The sequence below is a fragment of the Equus quagga genome, chromosome 5, assembly GCF_021613505.1.
Source record: "Equus quagga isolate Etosha38 chromosome 5, UCLA_HA_Equagga_1.0, whole genome shotgun sequence".
Classification (NCBI taxonomy): Eukaryota; Metazoa; Chordata; class Mammalia; order Perissodactyla; family Equidae; genus Equus; species Equus quagga.
Genome location: NC_060271.1, coordinates 37,369,111 through 37,384,019, shown reverse-complemented (window position 1 = coordinate 37,384,019; position 14,909 = coordinate 37,369,111). Strand labels below are relative to the sequence as shown.

At 47.3% G+C, this 14,909-nt stretch overlaps 1 protein-coding gene across 1 annotated transcript; it reads right to left on the bottom strand.

The window, feature by feature from the left end:
* Positions 1-129: 129 nt before the first annotated feature.
* On the bottom strand, positions 130-9,021 carry AGMAT (agmatinase). Its single transcript, XM_046662588.1, has 7 exons — positions 8,678-9,021; positions 7,203-7,405; positions 5,202-5,250; positions 3,945-4,140; positions 3,046-3,225; positions 1,232-1,316; positions 130-540 (listed from the first exon to the last, which is right to left on the bottom strand). The coding sequence occupies exons 1-7, from the start codon at positions 8,983-8,985 to the stop codon at positions 467-469; spliced, it is 1,095 nt and encodes a 364-aa protein (XP_046518544.1). The 5' UTR covers positions 8,986-9,021; the 3' UTR covers positions 130-466.
* Positions 9,022-14,909: the final 5,888 nt, after the last annotated feature.

Genomic DNA, 14,909 nt, shown 5'->3' with positions numbered 1-14,909 from the left:
CTTTGTTTATGTTCAGGAACATAAAATCAAGATGCAGCCCTAAGCTTCTGAGAAGAGGAGCTATATTTTAAAGGAAGATACTAGAGAAATATGGAATGTTTATGTAGTATTATTTCATAGGGTTTTTTAAATTTCATTCCACCAATTTTTGGGTAATCTTGAAGTAAATTCTCCATCCTTTATTTTTTCCCCTTTATCCTCCACCATCTTTCATTTAAGGAAAAAACCAAAGCAGCCCAAGTACTGCTTGTTTCTGTTTCTTTTTTAAGTCAGTTCAGACTCCTTAGAGATGAGCTGTTAGGATTAGAGTTCTACCAAACACCCTGATTTCACAGCCGCCAGTGACACTTTTAGCAGAAAGTTTTATTGGCATAAACTCTTTAGTACTCAGACTGCTTGCTCATAAATTCTTCCTGAGAATTTGTCGTTGGCGCACTCTGTTGTTTTATCTTGAAGAGCACAAGATTCAGACAGTTGTCACTTTGGGGAGCACACACAGCATCTCAAACAGCAGGTTAGCAGCCAGGAGGGCCGTGTTTCCTACAAGGAGGTAAACCCGGTGTGAACAGAGCCCCTCAGGACTCCTCAGCCTTCTCCCTTTGTGCCTCCTTCTCCAGGGGCCCTCCTTCCCTGCTCCTCTGGGCCACCCACCACCCCGGGGACGTGCTTTCCTGGCATTCTGCTCCATCAAGCATCATTTGGAAATAGTCCTTTACAATTCAGAAGGTTCTTTACTCTGAGAACAGATTTCCCCCAAAGGAAAACCTATCATAATGGTGTGTATTGTAGCCTCTAAGGCTAATAGGCCTAACTCCAAGCTTTTCTCACGTAAAGTCATTGGGATGGCGTCTGCTGACTCTCTCTCCTAAACCAGCTAACTCCCCACTTTATTAATATTAATATGATTTATCCTTTGAGAATTCACTTGTCAATGAAATGTCAACAGAGGATGGAACCGTGTCACCCTGTCACTAAATGCAGGCTGGTTTCTTTCTCTCTTGCTGACTGGTGGGCAAGCTAACGATACTTAGCTGCCTCCCAGGGGTTTTGTTAGGGTTAATGAGCTCGTGTCTGTAAGGTGTGCGATAATAGGTTTATTTTCTTCGCTGTAGGACATACCCAGCAGGTTCCCAGGTTATACAAAACCACCCACCATCTTCCACTTATTAACTAGATTCACATAATGTAAACTAGCAGCTGCCTATGGATCCCGGTTTTCTTGCCCACTCACCAGAAGGATCGTATGGCGGGGAAACTTCCACAAGATCACAGCCCACCACGTTCAGGCCTTGACAACCGCGGATGATCTCCAGAGCCTGCCCAAGGTCAAGCCAAGGGGGTAAGCATTGATAATGAAAAGCAACCACAGAGGCTTCCTGGATTTCTCCCAACATGCCCACCTTCTGGCTTGGAACTGTTGCTTTCCTCAGTAAACATTTATTGCCAGACACACTGGTGGACACCACAGAGACACAAATGACCAATGCACAGTCCCTGCTCCCAAGGGCTCCACAGTGTGACTACAGAGATGAGCAAACCAAACATTTCAATATCATGCATTCAGGGCTTCAAGAAAAGCAAGCATAGAGCCAGTCCTGATGGCCTAGTGGTTAAAGTTCGGCACTGTCACCACTTCGGTGGCCTGGGTTCAGTTCCCAGGCACAGAACCACACCACTTGTCTGTCAGTTGCCATGCTGTGGTGGTGTCCCTCATAGAGGAACTAGAAGGACCTACAACTAGAGTGTACAACTATGTACTGGGGCTTTGGGGAGAAAAAAAAGACGAGGAGGACTGGCAACAGATGTTAGCTCAGGGTGAATCTTTCCCAGCAAAAAAAAAAGAGAAAAGAAAAGCACACGTATCAGCCCAAAGAGGCAGGGGAAGGCTTCTCCGAAGTGGAAACAGAAGAACTTGACCCAGCAGATGCACATGGGAAGGGCGGCCGTGACAGAGCAAAGACACGTGCAGAGGCACCAAGATGGAGGAAGTACCAGCAGTTAGACGTGGCTAGAAGACAGGATAGGTGAGGGGAATGGTGGAAGAGAGCGGCTTTGTCTGAAAGGGTTTCCATTCTGCAGGTGAAAAGGCCAGATGGATAATAAGCTGAGGAATAAGGATTGTGTTTTAGAAAATTCCCTGATGGGAACTGAGGGTGGCTCTGAAGAGGTGGTTATGACCATCCTCCTTTCTTAGAGGATGTAAGATGATCGATTAGGGGCCGGCCCATGGTCGAGCAGTTAAGTTCACGCGCTCCGCTTCGGGGCCCAGGGTTTCGCCAGTTCGAATCCTGGGCGCGGACATGGCACCGCTCATCAAGCCATGCTGAGGTGGCGTCCCACATGCCACAACTAGAAGGACCCACAACTAAAATGCACAACTATGTACCGGGGCGGGGGGGGGGGGGGGCTTTGTGAGAAAAAGGAAAAATAAAATCTTTGGGGAAAAAAAAAAGATGATCGATTAGGTTTAAGCAGTCTTCATTCATTTCTTCACAAATATCTTTGAGAACCAACTGTCTGTCTGTCGGTCACAGTCTAGGCTCCAAGGATAGTGACCAAAACAAGACCCTGCCCTCTTGCAGCTTCCCTTCTAGCAACAGCCACACTGCAGCTCTGCCTCCCTGTGCTTACGCTCAGCGGGCCTCGGGGAGCTTTACTTGGGTGTTTCTAAAACTCCCCGACTACCTTGGTAGGTGGTTAATCCCATTGTGCGCACTTTTAAAACTTAACCCCGAAAGGTTAAGTTTAGTGTTCTTAAGAGGGGGTACTACAATATTGTCCCCATGAATCAACTACAGGTGGACCAGAGGCAGAAAGACCAAATAAAGGAGTATTGTATCCCAGGTAAGCAATGAGGGCCCTTGCCAAAACCAGTCACTCCTCAAGAAGTGCGTATGCTCCTACGGTCAGCCCTGAGAACAGTGAAGGCGCCGGTGCTCTGCTTTTAAAATCCTCCCCTGATTCCTGAAGACAGTACAAGTCCCAGGAAAGTGGGGAGTTAAGTATCCTCACCCCCAGGAGTTGTCACTGGTGGAGCACCCTTACCTGACTAGGGGTGAGACCAGCAATTTCGGGTGTCCCTGTGCCCGGGGCATAGGCGGGATCCAAGCTGTCAATATCGAAGCTAATGTACATGGGTTTGCCTCCCATCTGCTGCCTCACTTCCCCCATCAGAGGAACCAGCGACTTCATCCAGCAGTCTTCTGCCAGGACCACCCGGAAACCCTGAGGAGGGAGGAATGAAGGGAGGTCGACGCTTCTGCATGGCAGCACTTCCTGGGCACTTCCCATGTGCCTACCCCAGGCTAAGCTCTTACGTGCACGTCACATTGGACCCTCAATCCCCAGGAGGAGGGAACTATCATCCCCATGTTAACAGGCAAGGAAGGGAGGGACGATGACAGGTAAAGAAACGGAGTAAGTAAAAGCTGACCCGTGACGATGCGATCAGAGAGAAGCTTGGCTAAAGCAAGAGTGAGAGTCAGGACAGCTCCTGCCAGCAGTCCCCCAAACAGCTCTGTCCAGAAGACTGGCCTTGGCACTCTAAAACAGGGCACTTGAGTCTTTCCTTTTGGGGTCCTGTCGTATGTTATTACCCAGGAGCCACTCTGGCTAGTGGGCATGAGGATGAGGACTAAGAAGGTGGCCACTCGCCTTGGGCTAGGACTTCCTCAGCTCTTTTCCAAGCCAGCACCAGTGAGGGCTTGGATGGTTTCTGCTGGTTTCCCCAGCCCAGCGATAAGAATCCTCCGCTGCCTCATGAACTAACAGCTTCCCTCCTCTCTGCTCCCTGTGACCCTCTTGATGCAAATTCAGCCTTTCAGCCCCACTTTCTGAACTTGATTAGCAAAGCCCCTGTTGAATCCATAGCCGCCACTGAGTGAGCAATGGAGAGGAGGGCACTTTGGGGGTCAGGGACGGAGGGAGGGCATTCAGTCTGTCACCTTGCTCCGGCTGTAAGTGTAGGGATCCAAGGTCATGGAAGAGCCCCGGATGCCGATCTGCACCACACGCTTACAATCCAGGAGTCCTTCGTCCATGCACCGGCGGAAGGGTGTCCCGTGATAAAGCTTCTCTCCTAGGGCCTTGTCAGCCGTGTCCGTGTGAGCGTCCACATGGAGCAGCCCCACAGGGCCATGCCTGATGACAACAGGGCAGCTCAGAGGCCAGGGCTCCCTGTGGGCCTGAGCACAGCTGCCCTCCAAGCCACCAAAACTTGATGACAATTCATAGCCACAGAGGGCACACTTGGCTTCAATTACTAGCCTTGCAACTGGTTTCTGTCTTCAAACCACTTAGCATCTCAGAAGAAGAATAAACTCAGAGAAGTCAGGCAGAAAAGAGACCTGTGCTTTAGCTTGCATTCACTACTAGTCACCCAGAATTTTCTTCACTCAGAGATGGAGAGGGCTGGGAGGATGAGAAGAAAGGGTGGTGGCTCAGGTGAGCTCGACTGAAGGGTGAACTAATCAGAGCCACGGTTTCTCCAGCTGCGGCACCCAGAAGCAGCTTCCACCCAGCTCTCTCTCCATTATCTCCATCAACGCTGCCAGGCACCCAAATAAACACACAGTACAAATCAGTGCTGGCAAACACAGCTTGGAGAAGAGACTTGTACCCACCCCCCCGAACCAGGATGCTACCGCCATGTCCCTCCCACATATGGATTCTAGAGCTGCCAAGGCCCTCCTGTCTCTTTCTCAGACTGATTAACCAAAGCCAGTGAATCCCTGGTAGACTTCCACTGCTGGAAAATCTGTCTCCTCACTCTCTGGGAAAGGGGCCCTCTCAGGAAAAACCAGGGCCTCCACTCAGCAAGCAACAGCATCGTGCCTGGCAGTATCTGCATCTGGCCTTTGAAGGAAAACAGAAACTGAAGTGAACTGGGGGTGTCTATTTCCCTAGGGCTCATCTTCCAAAAACAGAGGCAAATGCTGAGCGCGCATACCAGAGCAGATCTAAGGCAAGGGGGGTGGCCAGAAGTGTTAATAATAAACGGTCCTGGCTTCCAGCTGGTGACTGACAGACACACCTGGAGCTCGACCTTAATTTGGATCCACAGAAGCAACTCAGTCGGGAATTTCCCATCACCCCCCATAACCTAAGCCAGTGAGGTCACCTGATGCCCTCCAGCAGCAAACAACTCATTCCTACCTCCTGAACATTGAAACCTTGCTTGGGCCTAGCCACTTGGCACTTACTTTTTTGCCATCGCTTGCAATATAGGATATGTGATTGTGTGATCTCCACCTGCAAAGAGGAAAAAGAAGAAAACATCTGCAATGTGGGTAAGATTAGAGGACCGTGTATCACACAGAACAATCTTCAATTTGCCCAATTCTGCCACCCTTTCGAATAGAGTGAAGAACAATAATCCTAGCTAAAATAAGATCTTATTCAATAGTGAGAAAATGGCCCCTGGATGTTTGAGATTACACTGTCACTGAAAAGTGGGAATTAAACAAATTGAGGCTTACAGGTAAAATGTCCAGAACAGCGCTGTCCAATAGAACTTTCTGCAATGATGGACACGTTCTGTATCTGCACTGGCCAACAAGGTGGCCACTAGCCACATGTAGCCATTGAAATATGGCTCATGCAACTAAAGAACTGAATTTTTTTATTTTAATTAATTTTAATTTAAATAGCCACATGGAGCTAGTGGCTACCACATTAGACAACGGAGGCCTAGAAAGTATTACTATTGATAATTAACGACAATAGCTAACATTTATTAAAACTTAAAACATGCCAGGCACGATGCTGGGCACTTTATATGCACTTTTGTTGTCTGACCCTCACCCCAATATAACAAGGCGAGTGTTGGTGTTATTATTCCCATTTTACAGATGAAGAAATGAAGCATAAACAGCTAGTGAGAGGTGGAGCTGAGATTTCAAACCATGCCATCCAGAAACCACACGCCTCGCCACTATGCTCTGCAGGCGAGGCCCTCCGATTTGGCAAAAATAAATTTGGATATTGAGAAAAAGGTGTGTGTCATTTTAACTATTTGTGAACCAGATGGGGAAGAAATGCTATAGCGACAGTGGGGCAGGGTGGGGGAGGATAAGGGGCCAGCTGCCCTATGGATGGATACAGACCTTGAGGAGCAGGAAAAGACCCCTGTGCAGCTCTCTTCTCAAAGAAAGTCATTAAAACAATGTCCTCGAAATAGTTAAAAAGCCACAATTGAGCCCCTGTTGGCAGCCTTCCCCAGGGTGGGATCCAGAGCTGGGACAAAGGTGAGGGCAGTAGAGGCGCTTGTCGGAATGCAAAGATTAAGGGGTGCCAAAAAACTCAGCAATCAAGATAAACACTGTGTTGATGTAATATTTTTAAAAATCAAAATCAATGCAAAAAAAATTCCATGATAAATTTTAAAGAAAGACAGGATCAGTAACTATGTTGTTCTGAGCCATACTGGAGCCTGACGCAAAAGGGGAAAGTCAGTAATACTCGTTGATTTCTTTGGCACCCCTTAAATTTTGCACCGAGGCCAATGCCTCACTTGCCTCAGCCTAGTCCATCCCTGTCAATCATACTGGTCCAAAAATTTAAATATCCTCTCCCCAGGGGTTAAAATACATGAATTAAAAATGTTCTCTTGGGGCGGGCCCTGTGGCTGAGTGGTTAAGTTTGCACACTCAGTTTCAGCAGCCCAGCATTTGCTGGTTTGGATCCCGGGCACAGACCTACACACCACTCATCAAGCCATGCTGTGGCAGCATCCCCCATAGAAGAACTAGAATGACCTACAACTAGGATGTACAACTATGTACTGGGGCTTTGGGGAGGAAAAAATAAAGTGGAAGGTTGGCAACAGATGTTAGCTCAGAGTCAATCTTCCTCACCAAAAAGCATTAAAAACAAAAGTTCTCTTGAGGCCAGCCCAGGGGCATAGTGGTTAAGTTTGGGCACCCTGCTTCAGCATCATGGGGTTCATGGGTTCAGATCCCAGGCACAGACCTACACACCAGGATCAAGCTATGCTGTGGTGGCATCCCACATACAAAATAGAGGAACATTGGCACAGATGTTAGCTCAGGGCCAATCTTCCTCACCAAAAAAAAAAAAAATGTTCTCTTTCCTACTGTCTCCACATTCACAATGGCTTGTCCTGGAGAAGTAGTTGTACTCAAGTCCATGATAAATAAACTCTGAGCACATAGAACGACACTTGTCCTTGCAGATGCCATTACCCAAGGTCAGAGGAATACAGCCAGCGGCTATAATTCTCTGATAGGCCTCTTGAATTAGGCGGCAGCTGTCCTGAAGGTTGTAAAGATTGACATTCACATCTCCTAGGTCTGCAACCATGAGGGACTGGAAGGGGAGGGCCCCCGTGCTCGGGTTGGCTGTTCGAAGCAACACTGATTCCTCCCGGATCCGTCGGGGTCCAAATCTGGAGGAGGAAGAATCATCCTGTGAGCCAATCATAAAGATTTAGAGGCCCTGCCTAGACTGGGGCTGCTCATCTTCTGCACTGTTGACATTTGGGGCTGGATGACTATTGTAGGGGCCATCCTGTGCATTGTAGGATGTTTAGCAGCATCCCAGGTCTGTACCCACTAGATGCCAGTAGCACCCCTCCCCCAAGTCGTGATAACTAAAAATGCCTCCAGACACTGCTAAATGTCCCCTGGGGGCAGAACCCTCCCCCCACCCCCCTTTCTTGAGAACCACTGATCCGGGCTACATATTGAAGAGATTAAAGGCACAGACTTAGGAGCCCATCTATCACCAATTTACTAATGGCATTAAATAATTTCTTAACCTCCCTGAGCCTCAGTTTCCTAAACTGTAAAAGAATAATAATGATGGGGCCAGCCGGGCGGTGCAGCAGTTAAGTTCGCACCTTCCGCTTTGGTGGCCCAGGGTTCGCCAGTTTGGATCCCAGGTGCGGACCTACGCACCGCTTGTCAAGCCATGCTGCGGGAGGCATCCCACATATAAAGCAGAGGAAGATGGGCATGCATCTTAGCTCAGGGCCAGTTTTCCTCAGCAAAAAAGAGGAGGATTGGTGGCAGATTTAGCTCAGGGCTAATCTTCCTCAAATTAATAACAATAATAATAATAATGATATTTATCTTAGCCTATTGTAAGAATTAAATGAGGTCATCTATGCAAAGTGCCTTGCACTTAGTAGACATTTAATAAATGGTGACATTTATAATTCAGACCAGTAGTCAGATGCACTGTTGCTGAGCTGAATGAAAATAGCTGATGCTCAATAATTAAGAAAATGGATTTTACTTCCTCTGACTTCATCTCAGGAAAATTGGCTTAATTTGAGCCATTCTTGAGTCAGGTGACATCTGGAGGTTTTGAGAAGGGGCAGCCAGCTCTTCTGTTCTCAGAGGTAATGTCCCCTGACACTGTAAGCTGGGGGGTGCTCACAGCCCCACCCCAGCAAGGCCCAGGGATAGGCCTGGAGAAGGCTCAGTGCCCTAGACCCCTTCCTGTACCAGTGGATGACACGTGCATTGAGCTCCCAGGGTTGCCTGATGAGTGACCAGGGAAACCGACTGTCTCTCAAACCATTAGGGGCACCTTGGAGCAAGGCACCAGCTTCCAAACTGACCCTGGGCGAGCCGCAATGCCTCTCCCTGTGTTTTGTGTGCACAGTGGCCGCCAGGCTGTCCAGACGCGTGTCTTCCAGTCCTTTGAGCCTTACCTCGCTCCGGGCCGGTTGGAGGTCCCAATGTCCAGGGGCACCCCGACGAAGGCAGCGTCCAGCCCCTCGGGGGAGGCCTGCACGGGCAGCCGCATCATGGAGCAGACGCCCACCGGCCGGGCCACGAACTCAGAGCTAGGGGGCTGGTTCCGGGGGCCATCGGAGGTCCGGCGGCTGGGGCTGTGGCCAGGGTCGCAGAGTGCCGTGGCAGGACGCACGCCGTGCCCCAAGTGGCCCGAGAGCAGCCCCCGCACGCCACCACCGGCCCCCAGACCCCAGGCGCAGCCGGCCCCCAGCAGCCGCAGCATGCCACCGGCCCTTCTGCCCTTTGGCACGTGTGCCAGCCCCCGAGCCGCCGGGCTCAAAGGGCAGGGGCAGATTGAGATGGGGAGGGGCCCAGGCTAGGCTGCTCTGTCCACACGCCCCTTTCTGGACTTCGGCCTCTGGCTCCTTTGGTAAAGAGAGCCACGCCAGGGGCTCCCATTCATGCCCACGTGCACTGTCCCGGGTAGGTCTGCGCCCCCAAAACCAGACCCTTGGCAGCTTCTTCTTCCATTCAGAGTAATATTTTCAAAACTTGAAAGATTTGAAGGAAAAATACCTTTCTCTAAGCGAGAGAAATTGGAAAAGCATTTTTAAAAAACAATGTATTAAGAAATGTCTGAGGGCTGGCCCCATGGCCCAGTGATTAAGTTCTCTCGCTCCACTTTGGCAGCCCAGGGTTTCGCCAGTTCGGATCCTGGGCGCAGACATGGCACTGCTCATCAGGCCATGTTGAGGCAGCGTCCCACGTGCCACAACTAGAAGGACCCACAACGAAAATATACCAACTATGTACTGGGGGCATTTGGAGAGAAAAAGCAAAGAAAAAGATTGGCAACAGTTGTTGGCTCAGGTGCCAATCTTTTAAAAAAAAAGAAAGAAAGAAAGAAAAATAAATGTCTGGGTAGAATTCTCAGGAAGCAGAGTCTTTCTAAATAACGTTTTGTTTTGGTTTTTGAGGAAGATTAGCCCTGTGCTAACTGCTGCCATTCCTCCTCTTTTTGCCAAGAAAGACTGGCCCTGAGCCAACACCCAAGCCCATCTTCCTCCACACTATACGCCGACCACAGCATGGCTTTTGCCAAGCAGTGCCATGTCTACACCCGGGATCCGAACTGAGGAAGCCTGGGCCACCAAGAAGTGGAACGTGTGAACTCAACAGCTGTGCCACCGGGCCGGCCCCTAAATAAAGTTTTTTAAAAAGGACTTAGAGGCAAGCCCACCAGCCTGCAGTCCTTTTTTCCCTTTGTTTTTTCTTTCATTTTTCTTCCCCTCCCCCGAGGAAAATTTGCCCTGAGCTAACATCTGTGCCAGTCTTCCTCTATTTTGTATGTGGGTCACCACCAGAGCATGGCAGCAGTGGAGTAGTGTAGGTCCGCGCCCAGGAACCCGGCTGCCCAAGCAGAGGGTGCAGAACTTAACCACTAGCCGTCTTTTTATTTCTAAGAGGAGAAAAAGATACACAGAGAAAAAAAGAAGGGATTTGTAATGAAGTTATGTAAGCCATTTGGTGGTGGTATATATTTTTTAATATTTAGAAGTTGAGATTGAATGGAAAAGGTCCGAGTTTGCATTAAATAATAACCTTTTCAGGAAAGTCACACGTTAAACCCCACACCGGCCCAGCCTCCACTCTGCAGGCCCAGGGACAAGTTTCATAATGGTCAATCCAGGTATTCGGTGTTGGAAGAGGCTGCAAAGCAGCTCCCCGCCATTTTCCAGAATAAAGACAACCTCTCTGCCCAGATGCCACCACTATTTCTTTCATATCGCTTGTCCTGAATGTATCATTTTCTTACTGCTGGTTTTTCTTTCATTCTTCTCACAAATATTTGAGTACCTACTTGTGTGGCAGGCACTATGTGACAATGATTCCAACCTCTCTCCATCTTTTGCTACTGCTGAACACTCCTTTCCTTTGCACTTTCCTCAGGTGGCCTCTTTGACCAAGGACAGCACCCCTGCTGTCCTTCCACCTTTCTGATGGCTCTCTCTCTTTCAATACCAAGGTGACAATTTTCACCTATAGGCGGTAATTCACAATGCCAAATCCCGCCCTTGACTCCAGTCACCTATTTGCTGACTTCCCACCTGGATGTTCTGACAGTGCCTCAGGTGGGCTGCAAGGTCAGCCAGTGACTTTCCACCTCCGTCTCTGGAACCTGCTCTCTGCCCTGTCCTTTGGTAAATCTTGATGGTTTCTTGCATGCAAGCCCTCCCCTCGTTTTGTCTGCTCCTACTCTGGTTCAGGCCTTCCCACCTGTAGCTTTCCAGTTGGTCTCACCACTGCTTGTATCACTGAGTCTTTCCTGCCAGATAACGCTTCCTGAAGCCAGTCCACTTGCTAATCGCATTTCCCATTATGCGTCTTCCCGTACTTCTCCCTCCAGCCATTGTTGACATTACACAGCCCCACTCTCTTGCCTCCTTCCTTTGCCCAGGCCGTATCCTCTGCCTGGAATGCTCTCTCCCCAGCTCCCAGCTCCACATGCCCAATGTTCAGCGGAAGCCCGAGCTCAAACCGCTCTCTCTGAAACGCTCTTAAAAGCTTAACAATTTTCTACCTGGGATTATTAGTACGAGACCTAGAATCAGAAAAGAGTTAAATCCTGTCTCCACCGTCAGTGTATCTCAACCACTCATGGCAGAAGAGAGAGCTCCTCCCCATTCCCCACGGGTCCGGGTATATAGCTCAGAGTAGCCCCCCATTAAGCACAATGTTTCTTTCAAGTTTCATGTTTGATCTTGCAATTTGTGCAAAGTTTTCATTTGATTTCATAATACACGTTTATTTTAGCATAAAAATATATATTATTTGTCAGTTAAATTTTCCCCCCAAATTTTCAGGTAAAGCTGTCAGTCCAATTATGCATCATTTAACCCAGCCCACCCCATGTACACCCCTGAGGCACCCCAGTTAGGAAAGTGTGGACTTAGCGTGTCAACCTGAGCAACTTACCGTTTTGAACCTATTTCCTGCTCTGTCGAATGGGATGATAATTCTTACTGGTTGTTCTTATGAGGATTAAATGAGGTCCACTGTGAAAGAGCATTGTAAACCACACATTGATAAATAATAGGTAGTGTTATCATTGTACATTTATTTCCTCTACCGCAGAGTTTCCTAACCAGTAGTCATTGCACACTGGTGTACTGCAATTGGGTGACAGGTGGGGTGCAATATAAAGATCCCATGGTCCTTGGGTCCACCAGTTAGGCCAGTCACCTCTGGGGGCATGCAGCCGGTGAGGAGCTCCTCAGAGGATGATCCAAGCAGAGAAGGGTCTGACATCCTGCCCTGTGATCCCCACAAGTAGGCAGCAGGATCAGCGGTATTTGCCGTTTGCCACGTGTCACCACCTGGGCATCAACCTCAGAGGCCGGCTGCACAGCGCACTGCTGCAATCACAGACGAGGGCCCAGGGCCCTGCTAGAGGAGCTGGGTTCCAGGAGCCCAAGGAGGATGAGCAGCAACCCATGGTGCAGCTGGTCACGAATGGAGAGGCCAGGAGACTGGTTGGGGGAGCCTGGCCAGAGCAGCTCCAGCCAGCTGACCCAAATCTGTCTTCACATAGCGTCAGACATTTCTGTACACTTTTGGCTGATGCCCAAGCAGTGTCCTAGCTAACTTCAGGGTGACTGCTTCAACCATGCTTATGGGCAGGGTGATACTAAAAATATTTAACACCTGAGATGGCACAGACATTGACCAATCAGATCAGATGTCAGCTAGCGATAAACAGTGAATACCAGTATAGATCAAATGGACATCAACCCCGAAGGCACGTGCTTTAAATCAGAGCTCTGTCCTTATTTTAAAATGCTTAACATCAAAGAGTTTGATTGGATTCAAAATCCATTAATGTTATCACAAGAAATTTCAATTGTACAATTGTTAATGAAAGAAAATAAGACATTTCTTAAAATATTGTAACTTTCGTAAAGTTTTTAATGTTAAAATGTCCTTTTAAACTTTTATTACCTACTTGCGTTTCTAATTGTTCACGGCGATCAAGAACTTGAAGAGATCCTTCTTGAAAAGTCCTCGTCATTATTGCATATAGCCCTTTCAAGCATAAACACTCCCAGAAGAAAACTAAAATTTTGAGAACACTTTATTTGGCAATTTTACATAAGCTCAATATTTAATTCTGTCTCTAATACTTTCATTTTATTTTTTCAAATCATAATTATCCAATTTATAGAAAATGTAATTATTTGTTTTAGCCAAATCCCATGCAGATGCCCCTAAATCCACCCCCCACCAAGTTTACCTCTGGTAGGACACACAAATTGTATAATTTTCTATGTGTGCCATGACAGGAAAAAGGTTCAGAAGCACCGTTCTAATAACCATACGTTCCAGTATCTGCTTCGTCCTTTTGGCTGGCTTCTAAGGGGGGGGGGGGGGGGGTGCCTCGTAAAAAACAAGTGATACAATAAACATTTGATAAGCGAGTCAATGTTTGAACAGATCTTCTGGAAGCTGTGGAGAGCAGCTCTCGGGTGATTACTATTTCAGCCAAAAAACTGTGACAGCCAAAGCGGATGAAGTAAACACCGTGTATGTTTCAGCGGTCTGCTTGGATTCCCTTTGGCCTGGAGAATGATGCAAGGACTCCTCAGGAGTCAACACTTTGAACTTGTCTGTGCTTGTGGAGGCTCAGAAATGATCCTGCAGCAACTCCAGCCTCCCCGAGACGCCCATCTAGGGGCTTTCTGTGACACCCCACTCCCCTTGTTACCTCATCAACGGTCACCTTTACCTTCCTTGTCCTCTAAAGAAAAATACAGATATTTTTGAGATGTTCAGAATACTTTTATCAAAGTTTGTCAAAATCTACACTCTTCTATTTATTTTTCCTAAAAAGTGACACATTCAACAATGCCTCAGGGAATACTTCACACATTTGCGTGGAGTTACCTCCAATTATAGCATAATTTTTGAATATAGAAAATAATATGTACCATTTGAACACGAGATTGGTCGTTCAGTCTCTCTATTCAGCTTGCTGAATGGCCATCTGGAGCCTGAATCATCCGACCACTTTTATCCACACACCAAGTAATTGGCCCCGTCTGTCTCTCTCTAGTCCAAAATGACCCTTCTAGGGCAAAAGGGAGGGGAGAGCAGGAATTTGTCTAAGGAAAGTCCTAAGCAGTGAAGTTGGGAGTATCACTGTTATGCAGTTTCAAAGTCAAGCCAGGAGAGGGCACAGAAAACTTCTGCTTGATCATCTAACAAAGAAAAGGAGAATTCAGGAAATGGACAGAGCTCTCCTTCAATCCACTCAACCAGGTGACACACAATTTAGGTCAGTTAGTCAGTCTGATTTCATCCTGAGACTGCAACAATTTTATTATACAACAGACTATCTTAATGTAATCTTTGCATCATTTAATTTTCTTGAAGAAAATGCTCAGATTTTTTTCAAGCCCCAGCCAGACTCCTATGCATTTCTTTTAGTTGGCATTTCTCTCTGCCTCTCTAAGGAAGGCAGCTGCTTCTGAAAAGCCCCTCTTCGTCTGCAAAGCGAGGACTGTTAAAAGGTCACCTTCCCTGACTTCCTGGTGATGATGTCAGCTCAAAGTACGTCATCACCCTGGTCCTTAGAGAGAAAGGTATGAGACAAATGCAAGCGCTGATTATTAATTATAATCTACATACTTTGGGTAAATAGATCTGACTCAGGTTATTAGACTGACCACTCAATAATTAATGACTACAGGGACTGTAGCTTAAAACCAAGTTCTAAAGTGACACAAAGCTCTGGGATACATGGGAAAATACTGTTTAGACAAATCCATCTGAGCCAACTCACGCTGGGCAATTCAAGCCAGGAGAACATCATTTTCTGATTACAAAAGTAATATACGTGCATTGTACAAAAGGAGAATCCACCGCAGTCTACCCTACCCAATCAAGCTTATATTTCAATGTATATAAGGCTTTTGAAAAAATCAAAACTGGGTTTAGTCTATAAAAAGTGGTTGGCAACTTCCTTTTTTCACCTTAAAATGCCTTGGAAATCTTCAAGATAAGATTTTTTTTAAAAAAACTTTTATTTAGGTGTAATTTATATATCACAAAATTCACCTATTTTTAAGTGTACAATTCAATGATTTTTTATAAACTTGTATAACCCAGTTTTAGAACATTGCCATCAGCCCCAAAAGTTCCCTCATGCCT